We start from the raw sequence: 18,561 nt of genomic DNA on the forward strand, positions 1-18,561 counted from the left end.
TGCTGGGAGCTGACTTCATGTTCAGGCACTAAGAAAGGTGGTGGCTCTCAGTTATATGATTTATTGACTAAACAGGCTTCTGTCCTGGTAGAAGGTAGTTCTAGACTGGAGCTCTGTAGCCTGCAGAGGTATCAGTTGCCGCTAGTTAGTGGAGGAGCTCTCAGGCTCTGGCTGATCCCATACCTGAGTGTCTGCTCCTGGAGGTGCAGGAATCCCAGAGGGTAGTCCCCACCTCAGTACCTCCAAGACTTGGACATTAAAAGATGAACCCTAACGGTATGTTGGGCTAAGGAACCCAAGCCCACCCAGAGCTGTGCCTTGCCTAAGGTCCCAGAGGTAACAGGTTGAGTGGAGTAGGCGTGAGGGTGGTCGCTGCAGTGACTAGGCCGGGTGATGGAAGAGGTTGCCAGTGCGCAGCCGCCTGTGGAGCTCCTGCCATAGCAGCTGCCTCTCTCGCTGAGCACCCTTCATGATGCTGCTGTTCTCCAGGGCACGGCGGGACAGGTAGGGCAGCACCTCCATCACAGGGCCGTAGGGTACATACTTGTACACAGGAAATCCTGCCTGGCCTGCACACACACAAGAGCTATGAGTGCCCATGCACAACATGGTGTGCCTCTCGCGCCCCCGCATGTGCCCAGGACAACCCAGCTCACCTAGTGGGAAGCTAATTTGATCACACATCCCCAGCAACTGTCCGAAGCACACCTGGCCATCATCAGGATGCAGGCCCAACTCCTCCATCCTGTGAAGGGGGCAAGGCTGGTAAGGACCCAAACCAGGACATGGGCACACGGATGCATCTCTGAGCCCCTCTTTCTCCCTTCACCTACATTCTAGCCAGTCTCCTGTGGGGTGGGGCAGAGATGTGAGCTCTGCTCTAGCTACCTAGGTCTTCCTAGTACAACTTCCCTGCCCGCAGGGAAGGCCCAGGCAACAGACTTGCTTTTCCCAGTCCGGTGCCTCTGCCACCCTTCTCCACCTGCAGTGCCCGGTGGCACTCTGAGCCTTGCCCCAGTGACTGATATCCAGCCCTGCCTCATTCTCCCTTGCTGGCTGCACAGCTGTTGCTTTGGTCTGAAAGGAAAGTGGAGATGTATATGTCACAGCTATCATGTTGAAGGCTCAGAAAGAAAATTGAGATGACTTCATTTTTAACACGGCTACTAGAAAATTTACAGATATGATTGTGGATTACATTGCATTTCATGTATGTGTGCTTAGTGTTCATGTATGTACATCCATGTGGCCAGAGGACTATTGGACATTGTTCCTCAGTAGCCATCCACAGATTTTTGAGAGTCTCATCATCCCAAGGCTTAACAATTTGGCTAATCCTCCCTAGTGCCGGAGTTGCAAGTCCTTACCCCCACACCCAGCTCTCTTGCATGGAGTCTGAATCAAACTACAGTCCTCATGCTTGCATGTCAAGCACTTGGAAGTCACTTCCCCAGCCAACTTCACTTGAGTGGAAGACAAGGAAGACACTCATTCCACATTACCACCACCCCCCCAAACACTCTGCAGCACCTAACAGGTCCCTTGCGTTCCCTCAGCCCTGTGTCACCTGTCACCCACAAGCCATCGAGAAACCTCCAAGTCAGGCTGGCAGAACCTACCTGCAGAGGGTGAAGCGTACTGTGTCCTCATTGTGGGAAGCCACCATCACCTCTGCCTTGGGGCTGTGCTTCAGCTTCTCGAGAACATAGTTAAGGCACCTGGGACAAGGACAGTCCTACCTAAGCTTGGCTCCAGGCCAACCACCACCCTAACCCCTCTTGGTTCTGCAAAGGAAAGTGGCTTTGCAGGACCTAGAGCCACCCAGCAAGCTGGCTTCTCTGAGGCGGCCACAGTTGGAGCTGGACCAGGGCCAGAGTCTCAGAAAGGAGGGCAGCATCTCCTTCCCTAGCTAGTGTATGTAAAACATTCCCGCCTGGAATTCAGAAGATAAGGACATTCACCCTAGGAACTCACTGCACCGGTGCAGGAAACACAAACAGTGACAGATTGGCAGGCCCCTCCCATGATTAAAAAAACAGTAAGCAACTCCGCAGAGCTGCCTGCAAGCTGTTCAGGGAGCCCCAGGGATGCAGCTTCCGTTGAGTTGTCCTCTGCTGGGGCAGGCTTTTCACTGATGCCACTGCCTTTGAGTCACCCTAATCCTGTAAGTAACACCAATATCAATAAATCCTTTGGTTGACCAAACTCGATTTGGATGGTATCAGTCCGTCGTTGGTGTCCTAGCTGGGTGAACAGACGTTTGTGCACATCTCCCCAGCAGTAGTACTCTGTGAAAAGGGAGGGCCAACAGCATCCCACCAGAGCTAGCGGGGCCTACAGCATCCCACCAGAGATAGCGGGGCCTACAGCATCCCACCAGAGATAGCGGGGCCTAATCTGAATCTGTGGCTTTGCTTCTGGGCAGTAGCCCTATAGCAGACTCCTGGCTCTTCAGAAAATAAAAGGAAGCAGAGGCCTCAGGTAGCGTGGGTATCCCTGAGCACCAGTCTCAGTGGTATCGCCACCAAGGGTGGTACCCGCCTGGACAGCACATATGCTCTTTGACCCCATAGGTCAATCTCTAGGAACATGCCCCAGCTGTGTCCTGTGACTACACGTGCGTACAGCAGAGGGTGTAGGATGTTCAGTGAGTCCGATACGATATCCAGGAGAGGCCATGGAGTCTGAACACAACACCCTTAGGTGTCCTGTCCTGGTCACTGTGTTGACATAAGGAATAGAGTAATAATAAAAGCGAGGGGCAGAGGACAGAGTGCGCAGTGTAAACATTGGCACGTGGCACTGCATGGATGTGCGGCAGACTCTTGAGATTTAACAGGAAGGAGCTGGAGCCTAAGGAGACAGCATCGGGTTTGCAATAAGGAAGCACAGCCTAGGTGGGGTGAAGCTGGACTGCATGCACTGGTAATATAGGTTATGTAGGTAAGCTGTCATGTGCTGTTTGAACCCACTGAGATGCTGGCTGTAGACGTACAGTTGTCCCCACACTCCAGATCAAAGCATATTTCTGTCTGAAGTCCTCTAACCACCCCCTCATGTCAGGTTAGCCCCTTGGCTCTGTCACCATGAGAGGGAAGAGCAATGGCTAAGGGTGTTAAAAATAGTATGTCCTTAGCAGCTAGAAGTTAAAAATCCACAAGAAGTTGACAACGTTTATCTTATAATAGAAAACGTTTACAGTGGGAACGGCGAAAAGCTGGTCCTGCAGAGAGCGACTGTGTGTTTGCTGTACCTTTGTTTGCTCTCTTGATTGGGCTACTCCAGCTGTCTCTGCTTGTCACTGTAGGCCAGGATGTGGTGATGTTTACTATCTCTGCTGCTTCTCTCCAGTTATTCTTTTACTTTTGCTTGCTATATGCTTAGTCAACTCATCCAAAACTGAAAGTACAGCTAGCATAGCTCATCCTCCATAGCGTACAGAACAACTGCACACAGAGTCCCAGCGATCAACGGCAGAAAGAACAGGTGTGCCACTGTCGCTGACTGCCAGCTGAGCTGGAAAGCAGAAGGCTGAGCCAGCCACATGGGGCAAGTCAGGCACCTGGGTGAATCTCTTTCTCTTCCCTTATCTCCCTCCCTTCTCTCATCTCAAGCATCCCCGCTGATCTAAAACTCACTTTGAGGCCAAGGATGACTTTCAACTACTGCCCTTCCTGCCTTCTCCTCCTGAGTGCTGAGATTAAAGGTGTCCACAAATCATGCCTGATTTTTGTGGTGCTGGGGTTCAAACCCAGGGCTTCAGGCATGTTAGGCAAGCACTGTACCACATGAGCTGTGAAGTTGTTCTAAGTCAGCAGACGCCAACTGGGGGCATAAAGGCCAGTGCTTATCCATATTCAAGAGACGAAAGATTTGATGCTTTGGAAAACTATGACAGTCGCAGAAATAGCACCTTTGCCCTCCGGAAACCGGCTCTGCCTGAATGTGGCCATCACACGCAGGGCCAAGGTTCTCTTGCAAGAAAGCACAGAAAGCCCTCTCACCTGTGGTACATGACATTGGTGGCTTCGTATGTAGGGTTAATGGGGTCCTCATAGCCGATCTCCACAGCCCTGGCACGCTCTTGGGCCAGGTATGCGCCACGTACCAGCTTGGCTCCAAAACACCAGCCCTCACGGAGAGCCAGTTCCATATCCATGGTCACGTTGTCATAGGCCTCCTGCAAGGCCAAGCTCAAAAATCACAGGGAGCCACTCTGGTGGCAGCACTAGGACAGCCTACTTCCTCTGTATCTCAGCTTAAAGTGCCCAGGCTAGCCAGTGGCTGCCAGGGAGACATGCCACTCAAAGGATCTGCAAAGACAGATGTGGATGAAGCTGAGCCTCCAACCCCATCCCCAAGGAAAGGTGACAGAGGGGCCATCTACAGCCTCCTCTCTGTAGCCTGAGATGGCCCTGTGGGTGTCAACCCAGATGCCTGGAGTTACTGTGTATTTCAGAGTCAGGTTGGCCAGTTAGGAGCAAACTGCCACCTGTCTGGGACTGCCCCCATACACACCATGTCTCTGGGTGCCCAGTAACTTAGTCACCTCGGGCTGAGAGGTTGGGCTTGGGGTTTTTCTGGACTCCCAGGTCTGCTTCTTTAGCCCTGTCAAATCTTCCAGGAGAGTACAGTGATTTTTTTTTCCCCAGATTCAAGAGGGCCCTGTGCTAATAATAGGAGAGTCAGCTATGACTCTTCAGAGGAGCGCGGTACACTCTGAAAGAGCTGCTTGCATTTTGTGTTATGACTGTGGGAAGGGGATTTGCGGGGCACCACGGTGCACATGTGGAAGTCAGGAAACTTAGAGAAGAAACTATCTCTCTCCGTTCACCATGGATCTGGGGATCAAGCTCAGGTTGGCAGGCTTGCAGAGCTAGTGTGTCCACGCAGTCATCTTGCCAGACCACACATACACTCTTGGATCCTGGACAGGGTCCAGGCAGCCTTGTTCCTCCTTTGTACCTGGCACCAGCCCAACCTCTCCTGCAAGCCCAGGTATGGCCACTGGGCAGGGCCTGTTTCCTACATAGTTGACCCTGGTCTAGGATTAGTAGCCCACCCATTCCTTTAAAGCAGGGCCAAACTGCTTTAGTAGCCCGCCCATCCCACAAAGCAGGGCCAAACAGATACTGCATGGCTCCACAGAAAGGCATATCCCTGCAGGGTGGTGGGTCACACTGCCTTGAGAGCGTCTACAGTCAAGCACTGGAGATAGGCAGAGGCAGGAGGCGAATGACTGTACCTTGAGGTAGCACTGGAATGTGTTGAAGATGAGTGGCTTATCCACATTGAACCTGCGCTGCATCTCCAGGGTCAGGCGGCTGATGGCTGGCTGGAAGTAGCTCTGCTCAGCATCTATCATCAGCCGCACGCCTGCCTCTCTGGCTTTCTGAGTGGTGCACAGGGAAGAATCTGTGGTTCACGGTTGATGATGCCCTTCCTCTGCTCAGGCACTAGGACCCTTAATGCTCTGTACCCCCCAACACAGGTAGGGCTGCTCACACCCTGGCCAGCACATCCATCCTCTCCCACCACAAACACACACACACACACACACACACACACACACACACACACACACGGAGCTGCTCACACCTTGGCCAGCACGTCCATTCTTTGCAGCATCCTCTTCATCTGCTGCTCCTCCTCCTCAGTGAACCGTGACAGCAGGGGCTCCAGCTGGCCTGTCTGAGAGAGAGTATAGCAGAAGTCAGACCACTGTGGGCCACAGTGCTCCACCTTGAGGCCAGTCACCCCTCAGCAATGCTGTCTTCTGCCCACCCTCCTTCCCCCTCGGGGACCAGAGAGACCACCTCCCAGTACCTTGCCTTAAACCAGTTAGATTCAATGACAAAATGCCCTGAACCGAGTGCCAGCCAGCTCATGCCTATACATGAGGAAAGCTTTCCCAAGAAAGCAGCACCAGTCCCAGGCCTGTACCCCAAGAAATTTATTTCTATGCCCGGCCTTCGATCCTGAGATCAATAGGGAGCCATGAAAAGAAAGGCAAAGGAAGGGAAGCTAGACTCCAGTCAACCAGAAGGCTCCCTGGGGATAGAAAAGGCTCGAGAGGAGGAGCCATGTTATGGGGTACTTCCCAACTTGCAGCATGGGACCAAAATTTGGCCTTCAAGGACGCAGACAGCCAGCAATGGACTGATGATGAGAACTGGCAGGCTGGACCCAGAAACCCCAGACAGCACAGAGGTCTGCAGCCACGGCCCAGGATGCTCCTGCAATACTAATGAGCCATCCTTTCACCGACCCCAGCAGCCTCCCTTCACTGAGCACAAACACTGTGTGCCAGAGTCTGTCGGTGACCTTGGCGCGGAGACTCTGTGAACACACTGCACCCTGAGGTTCCAGGACAGTGGCTCAAAGTTTGGGGTGGGCCCCTAGTCTTAGGGGCTGCTACTGCTATTCCTTCAGAGCCTAGAGCAGGTGGGGTTCCACCCCTCTTTCCCCCTGAATACAGGCCACACTAACAACTCACTCTGCCAGATGAACTTGGTGTGACTGCTAAGGCCAGGCTGCAAAATTCGATGCACTTCTGCCTGGCCTTCATCTCAGGGGACACTCACTTTGAACCTAGCCACCATGTTTGGGGAAAAGCCCAGATGACAGCCAACATCACCTTCCACACATGTGAGCAGGACACCTCTGTGACCTGCTTGCCCTGCCACCCTCTGAGTACAACTGACCAGGAGACCCCAGATGGACCGTGCTTGGCTCTAAAGACTTGTGGTGACCTGACACATAGGACTAGGTGGGCTGGGAAAGACCTCTCAAGACACCCATCCTCTCCTTGTATGTAAAGGTTCCATGAGGGTCCTTGTCCCACTGAGAACTGTGGACACTGAGTTTGTCTTTGTGGTGGGGTCAGAAAGAATGGCACTTCAGTCACAGTGAGCCCCCTGGGTGAGCAGACACATGGAATTGGGGGGTACCTGTACATTGGGGACCACCAGGTGCCTGGAGAGCTGGGTCCTGCTGTCAATGAGGCTGTTCCAGTCCAGCAAATCCACAGTGCTGAGGGATGAGGTACATCAGCAGAGCAGGCAGCCAGAATTCTGGGTCCAATCACCTGGCTTTACCCCCAGGTACTGGGGTTGTTTGGGGATCCGACACACACCAGCCCATCCCTCAAGAGGCTACTTCCAAACTCAGCCTTCACAAAACCCACCCCATGTTTGTTTTTAAAGACTGAATACTGCTCTCAATTAAAAAAAGAAAATTAAAACCAAAGCATAACTATTTTTGCAAAGCATCAGTAGCAATCAAAACACAAAAAGTATACAGAAATTCCATGGCCAGGTCAGGCTCAAGGAAGAGTCAAGAATGCAAGGCCAGACAGAATGCAGACCTCGCCTCAGGAGGCTGGAGAAGCAAATGTGCTGGGCCGCCCGAGGACCACCTGAGAGCCAGCAGCTGCACCCCAAGCCAGCATCCTGACTTGACGGGGGCTCCTGGTGACATTAATCCCAGCCTCTGTCCCTAAGGATGGGACATGGGCTGCTCTCAGGAAGATGCTCTGGGACCCAGGTTGTCTTCTAAGAAGTCTTGTGTCCCTGCTGCCTATCCCAGGGACTCCCAACTTGCTCTAAACTTCTGTTCAGTAATTTCAGGAAGCAGTTCCCTTGCCACTGTCATTCCCATGGCTCATCCCTTCCTGGGAGGTGACCAGAAGTAGAAGTCACTGGGGCTCAGCTGAGACCATGACTATACCGGGTGGATGTAAGCTCTTACCCAGACACCCCCAGCGTCTCCGGTGTGAACCACCCCTCGATCTCAGCCCTGGACGCGATGCCCATCTTTGCGATGCTTTCCTTGAGGATTGAGAAGGCAGAGTCAGTACTGCCATCTCTCACTATCCGTTAGCACCCATCCCCACCATGCGTCTGTTTGACAGTATCACATCATCTGTGACAGCGGAGCTCATTGCAGGCCCCATTTCTATTCCCAGCTGGCTGTGGTACCTTTTCCATCTTTGACATTTCCCACATCCGCTATCTGCTGAGCCAACTTCCTACCCCGCCCCAACCATACTCTTTGTAGACCACAGAGCTGTTCAGAATTCCTACCGCAGCCCGGTTTCCCTTCCTCCTCCTCCCTACTACCCCAGCTACGCTCCAGTATCTCCAAGACCCCACCTTAGACCACTGTACAGTTCCAGGAGAAGGAGAAGGGCCGCTCACCTGGAGCACCACCACCTCCAGCTTCGTGTCTACGGCAGCACGCCCGGCCTGTCCCTGCTCTGCAGCCATTTGATGAAAGAACCGTCTCCACCTGGTCAGCACGTCTGAGAACTGCAGCTGCCAGTGCAGGTGTGAGCCCCACTGCAGCACGTGCCCAGCTCCTCCAGCCAGCCCCGGGGCCACCTCTGTAGCCCCACGGCACAGCTACCCATCTGAGCATGCCTGAAGCCTTTCAGTGCACATGGTAGCCCAAGGGTCTCAAAGCCTCTGCGGATCAAATGTGTCACCACTTACCAGAAACTGTGGTCTCCCCAGGGCTGTGAGCTTAATGGCAGAGAAACCACCATCACTGGCCCCACCTGTCAGAAGCCAAAGGAAGAGTCATGAGTGTCTCCAAGGAGATGGATGTCTGGGTCAGAGGGACCAGGTGCACCTGATCTTTAAGACCAGTCCTGCAGCCAGTTCCTACTCATAGTGATACCAAGTCCCCTGAACCCCCTTGCACATGGCTGCTCCAAGGGCCCTGCTACAGAGGTGGGAAGGGCTGGCGAAACAGCCTTTGTACTGAGAAGACACCGGGCAAAGAAGCCAGAGAGATCTGCACATTGCTGGTGCCATCCCTGGCTCAGTTTCTTCCTAGTGCCTTCAGCACTATAGGCCATTCATGTATGGGTCCAGGGCCAGAAATGCCAGTGGAGTAGGGGCTGGGGCACACAACTCCAGAAAGAACAATCAGCGAACAAGCAGATGCCCCTCACCAAAATGCCAGAGTGCAATGACTACACAGGCCGCCCTGGTCCAGGAGGCAACTGCTCACAACTATCACACCCTGAAAAGTGCAATAAAGGTATGGGACCCACTGCCACCCCAAAAGGACCACTGGGACCCCATGGCTTAACTGGCCTCCCCATCCTCAATCCTCTTATACCATGGAGGAGTTGGCAGTCACAGAAAATGTGTCATCAGCTCCCAAAACTGACCCTCAACCTGAGGGGTGGGGATTCCAGAACTCAGTATCAGGACACCATATGCAGATGCAGCCCCAGGGCAGGAATGTGCACAGTGCGGGGACTAGTCAGCAGGTGCCCCCAGGAGCTGCCAGAACCCTTAGGAAGAAGCTGGACACATCTCAGTCCCTGCAGGTCCGAGCACAACCACTCACTCCAGCCCTAACATCCTCCACAAGCCCAAGGCTCTATCTTGCTGCTAGCCAATCAGGGGACCCCACCTGAGGCCTCGATGCATTTCAGTAAGTTCTCCATGTAGTTGTCACATTTGGCTTCATTGGCGTAGAAGTAGGTGCGGGCACTGATGACACCATCTCTGCGGTCTCCAAAGGCAGGGTGGACCTGATACTGCTTCTCCCTCTTATTTGTGCCTGGGAAGGTGATTCATGGCTGATTAGAGATGCCATAGCTTCACCTTCAATTCCCTGCCCATCCTAGCATAGGCTGACATCCCAGAGCTATGACCCTCAAGATGGGCTCCAAATAGGCCTTGCTGAGCATCCTAAAGCTGCCCTCCTGACCCCCTGCTTACCCTTCTTACTTGAGTCCCCCTGGCTAAATCTCACGATGCAGTAAATCAGGCCAGGAAAATAGAGCCTCCATTGCAAAGACTTGGACTGCGGCCTACCAAAGGCCAAGGAGACTGAGCATTCCTGGAATACAAAGAGCCTTGGCCAAGGAGTGGTGGCACACGCTTTTAATCCCAGCACTCAGGAGGCAGAAGCAGGTAGATCTCTGTGAGTTTGAGGCCAGCCTAGTCTACAAGAGCTAGTTCCAGGACAGGCCCCAAGGCAACACAGAGAAACCCTGTCTCGGGGGGGGGGGGGGGGGAAGCCAGGACTGTAGCTCTGGCCACAGGAGGCAGTCTCTGGCCTTGTCCCTTGCCCAAAGGCTGGCCCAGGCCTGAAGTCCAGATGTCTTCGGGGCCAGCAAACTATGTTAGCGTGAAGAGTACCCATTCCTAAACTCACCACTGCTGTCTCTCTCTGCTTCAGAGGTGCACGACCTGCAGGACAGAGGCAGAAGCAGAGGTCAGGTCACCAGAAGGCAGCTGAGCCTTGGACCACACCATGAACCTGACAGAGGGCTGGCTCAAGGAAACAGACCAACTTGGGTTAACCCAGCCCTTCCTGGGCATGACCAGATGGGTGAGGGAGAGGATGTCCAAGTTTCCTATAGGTCGAGCCTTCCTTACTGATGAGGTCAGGCAAGGAGAGGAGCAGGGGTGGGAGCCACCTTGTACCCAGCAACAATGCCCTCTTGCTCTGGCCTGCAGCCCTAACATCTGTGTCTCCAGGACAGAACCCCACACACCCCGGCTACTCCCACTCTATGGCCCAACCCCCGCTAAGACTCTTAGGCTTATTTTCCAAATAGCCATCAAAAGTTTTCTTAGAAGGTGCAAATGAGACCTTAAAATCACCTAACTGAAAATCTGCCAGGTCCCCATCATACTCGGAGACAAGTCCTCCACAGGGCACGGTGCTGAGGCACATGGCAGGGCAGAGAACGCCTCTTCCCTAGCGCTCATCAGGCAAGGAGAGAGACAGGCAACAGCGCCTTCCAGGTCTTCCTGGCAACGAAACTGAGTCACCCAGGAACCTCACTGCTCTCCAAGCAAATCTGGGCCACCAAGCAACATGCCGAGAAGCCTTGCCCTGGGCCCTCCTCGCCTATCCCAGGGCCTTTATCTGATTTGAGCCAGAAACTATGGGGAGGGGCAGGCCATATCCTTAGGTGCCTGGGGTACCCTCAGCCCATGAGGCCACAGCCCAGAGGACATAAGCTAGACAGCTACTGCTCCATCTACCTTATGCTGACAATATGTAACAAGAAAAGAAGGTGAAATGTCATCTGGTAACAATGTCCTGAGTTTGTAACGAGGAGGCAGGCAGTCCCCATGTGTCACCTGCCCTCAAAGGCAGAGAGCCAAGGTCCCTGGAGGATATGGGTTCCAGAAGAGCAGTCTCAGGTACAACCAGACAAAAGTCCCCTGAGGGCTATCAGTGCAGAGCAAGGCCCGTGATTCCCTGAGCAGAAACCCTGTCAAGGAGGGAGACTCGGCTCCTTAATGACCCTTGATGGGAAGGTTGGTGGCATAGCCCACAGTCCACAGTTTAGGTGGTCTGGTCTCCATGTGTTCAGTGCCTTCTTTCATTAGCTGGGGACGGGCCTCCGGGTTCTGTGCAGCCGCTCACTCCCTATCAGGTGCAACTCGTGGGCCCTGTGTGTTCTTTTCCCTGCGGGGAGGTGACATGTAGAGCCTGCCAGCTCCCCATTTCACTCAGACCACGGTCAGCCTGGCGTTTCTCCCGTCGTCTAAGGCTGTGAGGCAGAAGGCAGGCAGTCCTTTGAAGGCACAGACACAGGCAGCATGGCTGGGTCTGTATCCCTGCCAGCACTGGGGGGTGGGCACTGTTAGGTCAGGAAATGTCTATTTCCTATGTCCTGGAGCCCAAGCAGAGCTCTTGTGGGACAAGCATCCATGACAAGCTGAGCAGCCAATGGACAGGCACAGACAAGAGTAGATTCTGCAGACAGGCAGGGTGTGCATGCCAGCCACCCAGTCTCACAGCAAGGCCGCCTTGGGTGGGAGCACTCAGTGCCCATCCTATCTAGGCTGAGGCCACAGAATCCATTTGGTTATTCAACAGCAGCCTCGGTAAAGGCCCACAGCCAAATCCCCGGGCATCAGTGAGATTCACAGGGGATGTTGGGGCTGGGTCACCCCGCCTTCAGAATGGCCAATCACAAGGCAGGGACCGAGGCCAGACTCGGACATTCTGTTCTCTGGGCCAGCAGCCTCACATGACTGCCTTTACTCAACCCCTCCCGTTGGCCACCTGGGGAGGAGCAGGGTAAAGTCAAAGGCCTGACAGGGCCTGTCCTAAGCTTCACATGTGTGGAGCAGCTGCAGCCAGAGGCCTGGGACCCAAAATCCAAACAAGGGCCTGTCAAGGAGTCACAGGCAGCAGCGCTTTGCAGAGAAAGGCCGGTTTTGCACAGGCCTCCAGTGAGCCAGCCGCCACCCCAGGGGGCAGAATAAGGCCACTCTGTCCTTCTGCCAAGAGGGCAGTCTGAGCTGTGCTTTCTACTCATGGCCTGGGGAAAGGCCCTGCAGCAAATCGGTGCCAGCAAGAGACTCCAGGCTGCCCGTCACACTACACCGCTGCCTGTTGCCATTCTCCTGACCATGAGTGCCTGCCTAGACCCAGTCTGCCAAAGTCTACACACCCTGCAGGCACAGCCATCTGCAGATTAACAAACTATCTGAGGACTAGTTGGAGCTTGCAGGTCCAGTCAGTCAGTCAGGAATCCTTGGAAAGAGCCTGTAGCAGACCAGGAAGCCAGGACACCACAAATGTCTCTGTGAGTGGCTAAGTCCCAGCCTTAGAGGCTACATGCTTACACCACTCTGTCCTTGCAAACTGCAAAGGCAATCTGAATTTTATATCATTTTGTATCACAAAATATAGTTCTTGTTCTGATATTTCTCAATCACTCAAAATGTGAAACTACATCCTATGCTCAGTACTAAGTGATGAGCTGGGCATGGCTGAGAGCCGGTTTGCAGACCCTCTGGTTTAGGCCCACACAAGCACAGTACTCTTGCCTCAGGAAGCAAGAACTCTAAGCACAGCCCATGAGGGCTGCCGGCAATCAGGTCAAAGGCCGTCCCAGTCTTGGCCACCACCTAGCTGAGGCTGAAACCCAGAGCCTGGTGCACTTCAGGGCTACACCCGTGCCTTGCCACACTGGAAAGGCAGGCCTTACTCCATCTCCTTGCGCTCTGCCTCCTCAGGGCTCAGGTCTTCCTCTATTCCATAGTCCAGGATGGAGCCGACACCGAAGGCTTTGTTGTGCTGGATCAGAGGCCTGATAGACTCCTGGTCCTCGCCAGCCACAAAGTGGCCATAGAAGGTCATCTTCATTAGTTTGTCGAACATCCTCTGCCCCAGAAGCTTCCTGGAGACATGGAGCAACTGAAAGGCAAAGGGAAGCAGCTGTCCAGCCGTCTGACTGCATCCCTGAAGACCCCTGCTTACTCCTCCCCGTTTCACCCCAGTGCCACACGGCGCCGCGCACATTTTATGGAGACCACTCAGAACAGGCTGCTTCTGCTTTCACAGACACTTCGAGCCAGTCCTGATCCAGGGCGGCATGGGAGAACCAAGGCATCACCTCAAGCTGCCGGCTCTATGACGCTCTGCGCACATTCTTCCCCTTTAGGACTCTTCCCCAAGGGGGCTGGCTCATGCATCACCCCAGGGCACAGAGGGTTGCCTGATCACCCCTTGGTGGGGAAAGGGGGTTCCAGCCAGTCTCTCCGGGGACAACAATCGACATCTCTGTGACATTTGGTGGTCTTGGGGGTGACACAGAGGTAACTCTCTAGAATGATCTCTCACAATGATTTGCCCTCTTGTTCTAACCCAGCAGAACAGGGCTTGATGTGAGGCCCTCCAATAGCTGCTGAGCAGTGGTTACACACAAAATTCAAACGGTTGGAGAAAGGTCTGCCTACAGGACACCAAGAAATGGGAGTCCGTCCACAGCCTCATCCAGGGATGACTAGCTACGCTGGCAGATGTGCCCCAAGGAAGATGGCTGCATGCAACCAGCTACGTTTTCTCTGTCGTATATCACTCCATCTCACATTACTGTAAGCATTCCTTAAACATGTAGAGAGAAAGAGAAGGAAGCAGACACCGTGAGAGACACCCAAGGGGAAGGAGAAGCAGGTCACTCCTCGCATAATTAAGGCAGACAGCCGGTATTGTGGACAGGGATGAGGAACGAGGGTGCTCAGCAAGGCAAGAAGGTGAAATGGAGAGCAAAGAACGAGCTAAGGCAGCAAGAAATGATAACAAGCAGACCTCAAGTGCTCAGCAGCACCCCCGCACACACACACACTGTAAAAGAGCCTGTGTCTACCCCTGTCCACCTAACTCATCTCCAAGGAAGGAAAAGTCTGAGGGTCCTCATAAGCCCTTTCCTATGTGGGGAGCCGCTGGTAGCCTACACATTCACAAGTCAAACACGACCCCATTGCAGCCCCGCCACTGTATGTGGGCCCCAGAGATGTTATCAGACAGCATGCAGCCTCCATGCAGGACCTGGGATGTCTGCATTCTGTTCTTTTATCAAGAGAGCTATAATCTCTAATAAAAAAAAAATCCTGAGATGCTTTCCATGGGAGGGGTAGATGAAAGAATGGCCACCTATGACAGTCATAGGTGACCAGTCTCACCCTGGTCACTGAGAATGGTGAACACACACAGACAGGGTTGGCACCATTAAAGTGAACTCCAAAGTCAAGCCACCATTTCAAATCTGTCTCAATGTCACTTATGTCCTGGGGTTTCACCACCTGAGCTCAGGACAGCACTACCTACTGTCCAGGTGAGTAGAACCTTTGAAAGTTTACAAACTTGTACCAGTAATAGACAGTTATTTTCACTGCAGAAGACATAAAGCAAGCCAGGCATGGTAACACACTTCTGTAATGCAGCACTTGAGGCTGAACAGCAGAGGATCCGGAATTCAAGGCCAGCCTAGGCTATAAAACAAGACCTCATTTCGCAAGGAAAAAACAGTAGGAGAGATGGCTGGTTATAAAGTGCTCGTCTTGAATTTGATCTCTGTAGAGAGCCGCGTGATGCCATGCCTTACAGGTGGCACTGATTCCTGCCTTCCACCTTCCCAACGGTAAGTGCTCTCAGGTGTGAACAACTCCATATATGGCTAACGCTAAAACTCTGGTTTGCTTCTGCGTTGCTGGACCTATCTGCGTTCCCCACGTGGCTTGCTGGGGTTGGCTACCCAGAGGTTATTTAAGCTGTAGGCTGGCTTTGCCCCAGGATGAGAGGTTGCGAGAGGTAGCGAGAGGGTGAGAAGATTATTCTAAGGTCCTGAATAAACTATAGTTAAGAAGAGTCCAGTGTTGCGTCATCATTGCTGACAAGGCGGACGCAACAGATCTCCACATGTGGTGGTATATGCTTGTAATCCCAGCCCAAGGGAAGCAGAAACAGCCAATTTCCCAGAGCTCACTGGTCAGCCACCCTAACCTAAAAACCTGTCTTAACCAGGGCAGGCAGACATGATGGCAAACTCCTTCAGTCCCAACATTCAGGAGGCAGAGAGAGGTAGAGCTCTGGCCCATGTTGTGAGTTGAAAGACAGTCAGGGCTGCATAGTGAGAAGCTGACTCAAACGCACATTTTAAAAGGGCAGGGAAGCCTGGCCTGGTAATACATGCCTTTAATCCCAGCACTTAGAAGGCAGAGATGGGTGGGTCTGTGAGTTCGAGGCCAGCCTGGTCTACAGAACAAGTTCCAGGGCAGCCAGGGCTACATGAAGAAATCATGCCTCGAAAAAAACAAAACAGACAAAAAATAATATAAAATAAATAAAGGAGGCAGGGGAAAGGCCAGAAAGATGGTTCATTGGGTAAAGGCACTTGCTGCCAAGCCTGATGACCTGAATTCAGTCTCTAGGACCTAGATGGTAAAAGAAGAGAATCAACTCCCAAAAAATCATCCCCTGGCTTTCACATATGTACTGCGGTACATGAGTGCTCACATATATACACACAATAAATAAATATTAAAGCAAACTTAAGAAATGAACAGCACCTGAGAAAGCATGCCCAAGTGTATCCTTGGGCTCCCACATATGCATTCATGCTCACACACAAAGAAAAGTCTCCAACAATGTCCAGGAAATAATATCAGTAAAACCAAGTCTCTGCTCTGGCCCCAGAGAACCACTGTAATTTGCACCCAATCTCTTCATCTTGGGCTCACAACCAAAAAGAGATGGCCTGCCAGGTGTGGGGGCACACACCTTTAATCCCAGCATTCAGGAGGCAGAGGCAAGCTGATCTCAGAGTTCAAAGCCAGCCTGGTCTAGAGAGCAAGTTCCAAGACAGCCAGGGCTACACAGATGTCAAATAGGCTGTTGCATGGTCCCCAACAGGGCTCCAATCCTAGGCAGCAGTCCCAACTCAGCTCCTTAACTTACAGCTCCTCAGAACAAGTCTCGTTGCCCACTGCCCCAGCTAGAGCGTCAAAGCTGCGAGGCCTGGGTCGACTGTTCTTAGTCTGGCCTATAAGACTAGGATCTGGGAAGCAGAGCTCAGGGCCTGGCTCCAAATCATTTCTTTCAACACCAGGCCCTGAAGCCACAGGTGGTAGCAGTGATAGCAGCACAGATCTCAGAGAGGCAGGCTCCCAGGTGGAGCCAGGGTGGGGGTGGGATTTGCTACTTCCTCCAGGAACCCACAGCACACCCCAAGGCTCCAGCATTACCCAGAGCAGGCACCAGAGAACCAGAGGAGGTGACAGACCCTCCCCCTGGTCACCCACAGTACCCTGATTGACACCCAAGACTCATGCTCCTTAGAACCAACCCTCAGGCCCCCAGCTGGGCAGCTCATAGAGACTCTAGGCTGAAGCAGAAACTGCTGCTCATTCTGTCCCCAAAGCAAAAGCAGTCACCTAAGATACCTGAGGGGATGGTCCAATCCCTGCTCTGCAGAGACCCAGTAGTTAACCACTCTTTTCAGGTCATTGCTGCCCAGCTCGCCGCATCCTCCCTCCTAGCTGAAGTGCTGGCACCACTGGCAGATCCCTTCCAGCTGCCCTTGACCCTTGCTTCCCCCTGCTAGAGCTCCTTTTCCGGTGTACCCCTCTTCTCTACTGGGCGTTATTTCGGTGCATTATGACCCTGCCTACCACAAACATACCTGGCCTCCCACACTCAGATGAGAGCCTTTCTTTTACTCCTAGGCTCCAATGCTTACAATCAAGTTCTTCCAAGGAATTCCGGCAGCACTTCAATTGTCTCAACATGGTTGTGGGGTATGACTCACCTTCTACCCTGCTGTGGCCTCAACTAAGTTGTAAGTGTAGCTCCAGCTCATCCAGTCTCACTACCCTCTTTGAGATATCTTCCAGATCTGTATCCTTACAAACATCACAGGCCACCTTGAGATAACTTATCACTAACCCTTGAAGACTGGCTCCGCTTTTCCCAAAGGCTCTCACATTTCTCAAAGCTACCATGCTGCAGTTTAAAGTTGCAGGTTTGCTTCTACACTACACTCCAGTTGATGCCGGCAGCCGGCAGTTCACAGTCTGGAACACAAGTAGAGATGAGGTGCCCTCCTGCCTGAAATCAGAGCACTTGGGAGGTGGAGGCAGAAGGATCAGAAGTTTTTGAATCTAAGCTCTTCAACTGTTTTTATAATAAATTTAAACACAAAAGAGAAAAAGTTGGGAGTTTGACCTATATCCCCAAACTGTCCGGAGTACCTGTGTTTGGGAGTGGCTGGTCACACTTATGGAATTCTGGGGTCCTAGCCTAGATAAGCCCTTCAAGCATGACAAACTTGGAGCTGCATGGAGGATACCAGATTTATCACGGGTGACGGCTATATTACTACACACAGTACAATCTTAAACACTATTAGCCTTTCATTCTAGTTGGTAGTGACTACAAGTGAGAAACTTCACGAGGTGAAACGGCCCCCTTTCTTGCCTGCCCAGCTTCAGGCCATGCTTGAGTGGCTCTGCCTGACACTTCCGAACTCTGAAACCCGCTGGCCGCACCGATGTCCCCCGGCGGCTGCTGTCCGCCTGGCCACCCCACCCGCGCACCTGCTCGTGGTGTGCTAGCAGCACCGGCGACGCACACAGGCGCAGCACTAGCAGGTTGCGCACCAGTTCCCAGCTCCGCCGACTGCGGTACGCCTCCTGCGTGTTGTCGAAGTCCACGACTGGCACAGGTCGCCGCACAACTTCGGCCGCGCCCCATGCCCGCACAACCCCTGGGTTCGCGGCGGGCTGCTCACGGGCCTGCGGCTCTGTTGAGAGACCGGCGGCACGTGGTACCACCGAGCGCAGAAGAAACACACGCCTAAGAGCCATGGCGGAGCCAATTCGGGCGCCCAGGAGGCTTAAGTACCTTCGGCCAGCCACGCCCCAAGGTCACGCCCTAATCACGCCCCATCCCCGGAAGCCCCACCCACCATCCCGTGGCTCTGCTCCCATTTTAAGAAACCTTGTCCCACTCTGCAAGTGGATCCATCTCCTCCTACTCCGGAGGCCTTCCCTGAGCGCGCTGATTGGTTTGGCTTGCTTCCCGTGGCTGACCACGCCTCCCCAGCCCGCAGACTCTACTTCTACTGAGCCCACCCTCAGCTCTGCCCCTCCAAAGACCCGCCCCTTGGGAACCAGGATGTTTATCCCTGAGATTTTCTTGTCCCTAGGCTTACCAGGTGGGTCCAGAGTCCACTGGTCAGTGCCATGACACCCTGGCACATCTGGATCCTCCGTTCCCCAGCAGCGGGGA

At 53.3% G+C, this 18,561-nt stretch overlaps 1 protein-coding gene across 2 annotated transcripts; it reads right to left on the minus strand.

The window, feature by feature from the left end:
- Window positions 1-45: 45 nt before the first annotated feature.
- Prodh (proline dehydrogenase 1) lies at window positions 46-18,156 on the minus strand. Of its 2 annotated transcripts, XM_087903265.1 has the most exons (14): window positions 17,868-18,156; window positions 12,980-13,188; window positions 10,177-10,211; window positions 9,427-9,576; window positions 8,493-8,557; window positions 8,199-8,315; window positions 7,750-7,829; window positions 6,951-7,032; window positions 5,599-5,691; window positions 5,246-5,392; window positions 4,005-4,180; window positions 1,620-1,718; window positions 657-745; window positions 46-569 (listed from the first exon to the last, which is right to left on the minus strand). In XM_087903265.1, exons 1-14 carry the CDS (start codon window positions 18,135-18,137, stop codon window positions 382-384), a joined length of 1,800 nt encoding a protein of 599 aa, XP_087759391.1. In that variant the 5' UTR covers window positions 18,138-18,156; the 3' UTR covers window positions 46-381. The 2 variants fall into 2 exon arrangements, with proteins under 2 accessions (XP_087759391.1, XP_087759389.1); XM_087903263.1 differs by having other exon boundaries at window positions 46-745.
- Between the last annotated feature and the right edge of the window lie 405 nt (window positions 18,157-18,561).

Source organism: Myodes glareolus, chromosome 2, assembly GCF_982192425.1.
Source record: "Myodes glareolus chromosome 2, mMyoGla1.1, whole genome shotgun sequence".
In the NCBI taxonomy this organism is placed as follows: Eukaryota; Metazoa; Chordata; class Mammalia; order Rodentia; family Cricetidae; genus Myodes; species Myodes glareolus.

Excerpts from the sequence above, each read along its gene's own strand:
- Prodh (XM_087903263.1), bottom strand. The coding sequence starts at position 18,137 with ATGGCTCTTAGGCGTGTGTTTCTTCTGCGCTCGGTGGTACCACGTGCC. Across the intron at positions 1,719-4,004 it reads ACCAATGTCATGTACCACAG|GTGCCTTAACTATGTTCTCG; the intron begins GTGAGAGGGCTT and ends TCCTTGTCCCAG. Across the intron at positions 746-1,619 it reads GTACGCTTCACCCTCTGCAG|GATGGAGGAGTTGGGCCTGC; the intron begins GTAGGTTCTGCC and ends CCCCCTTCACAG.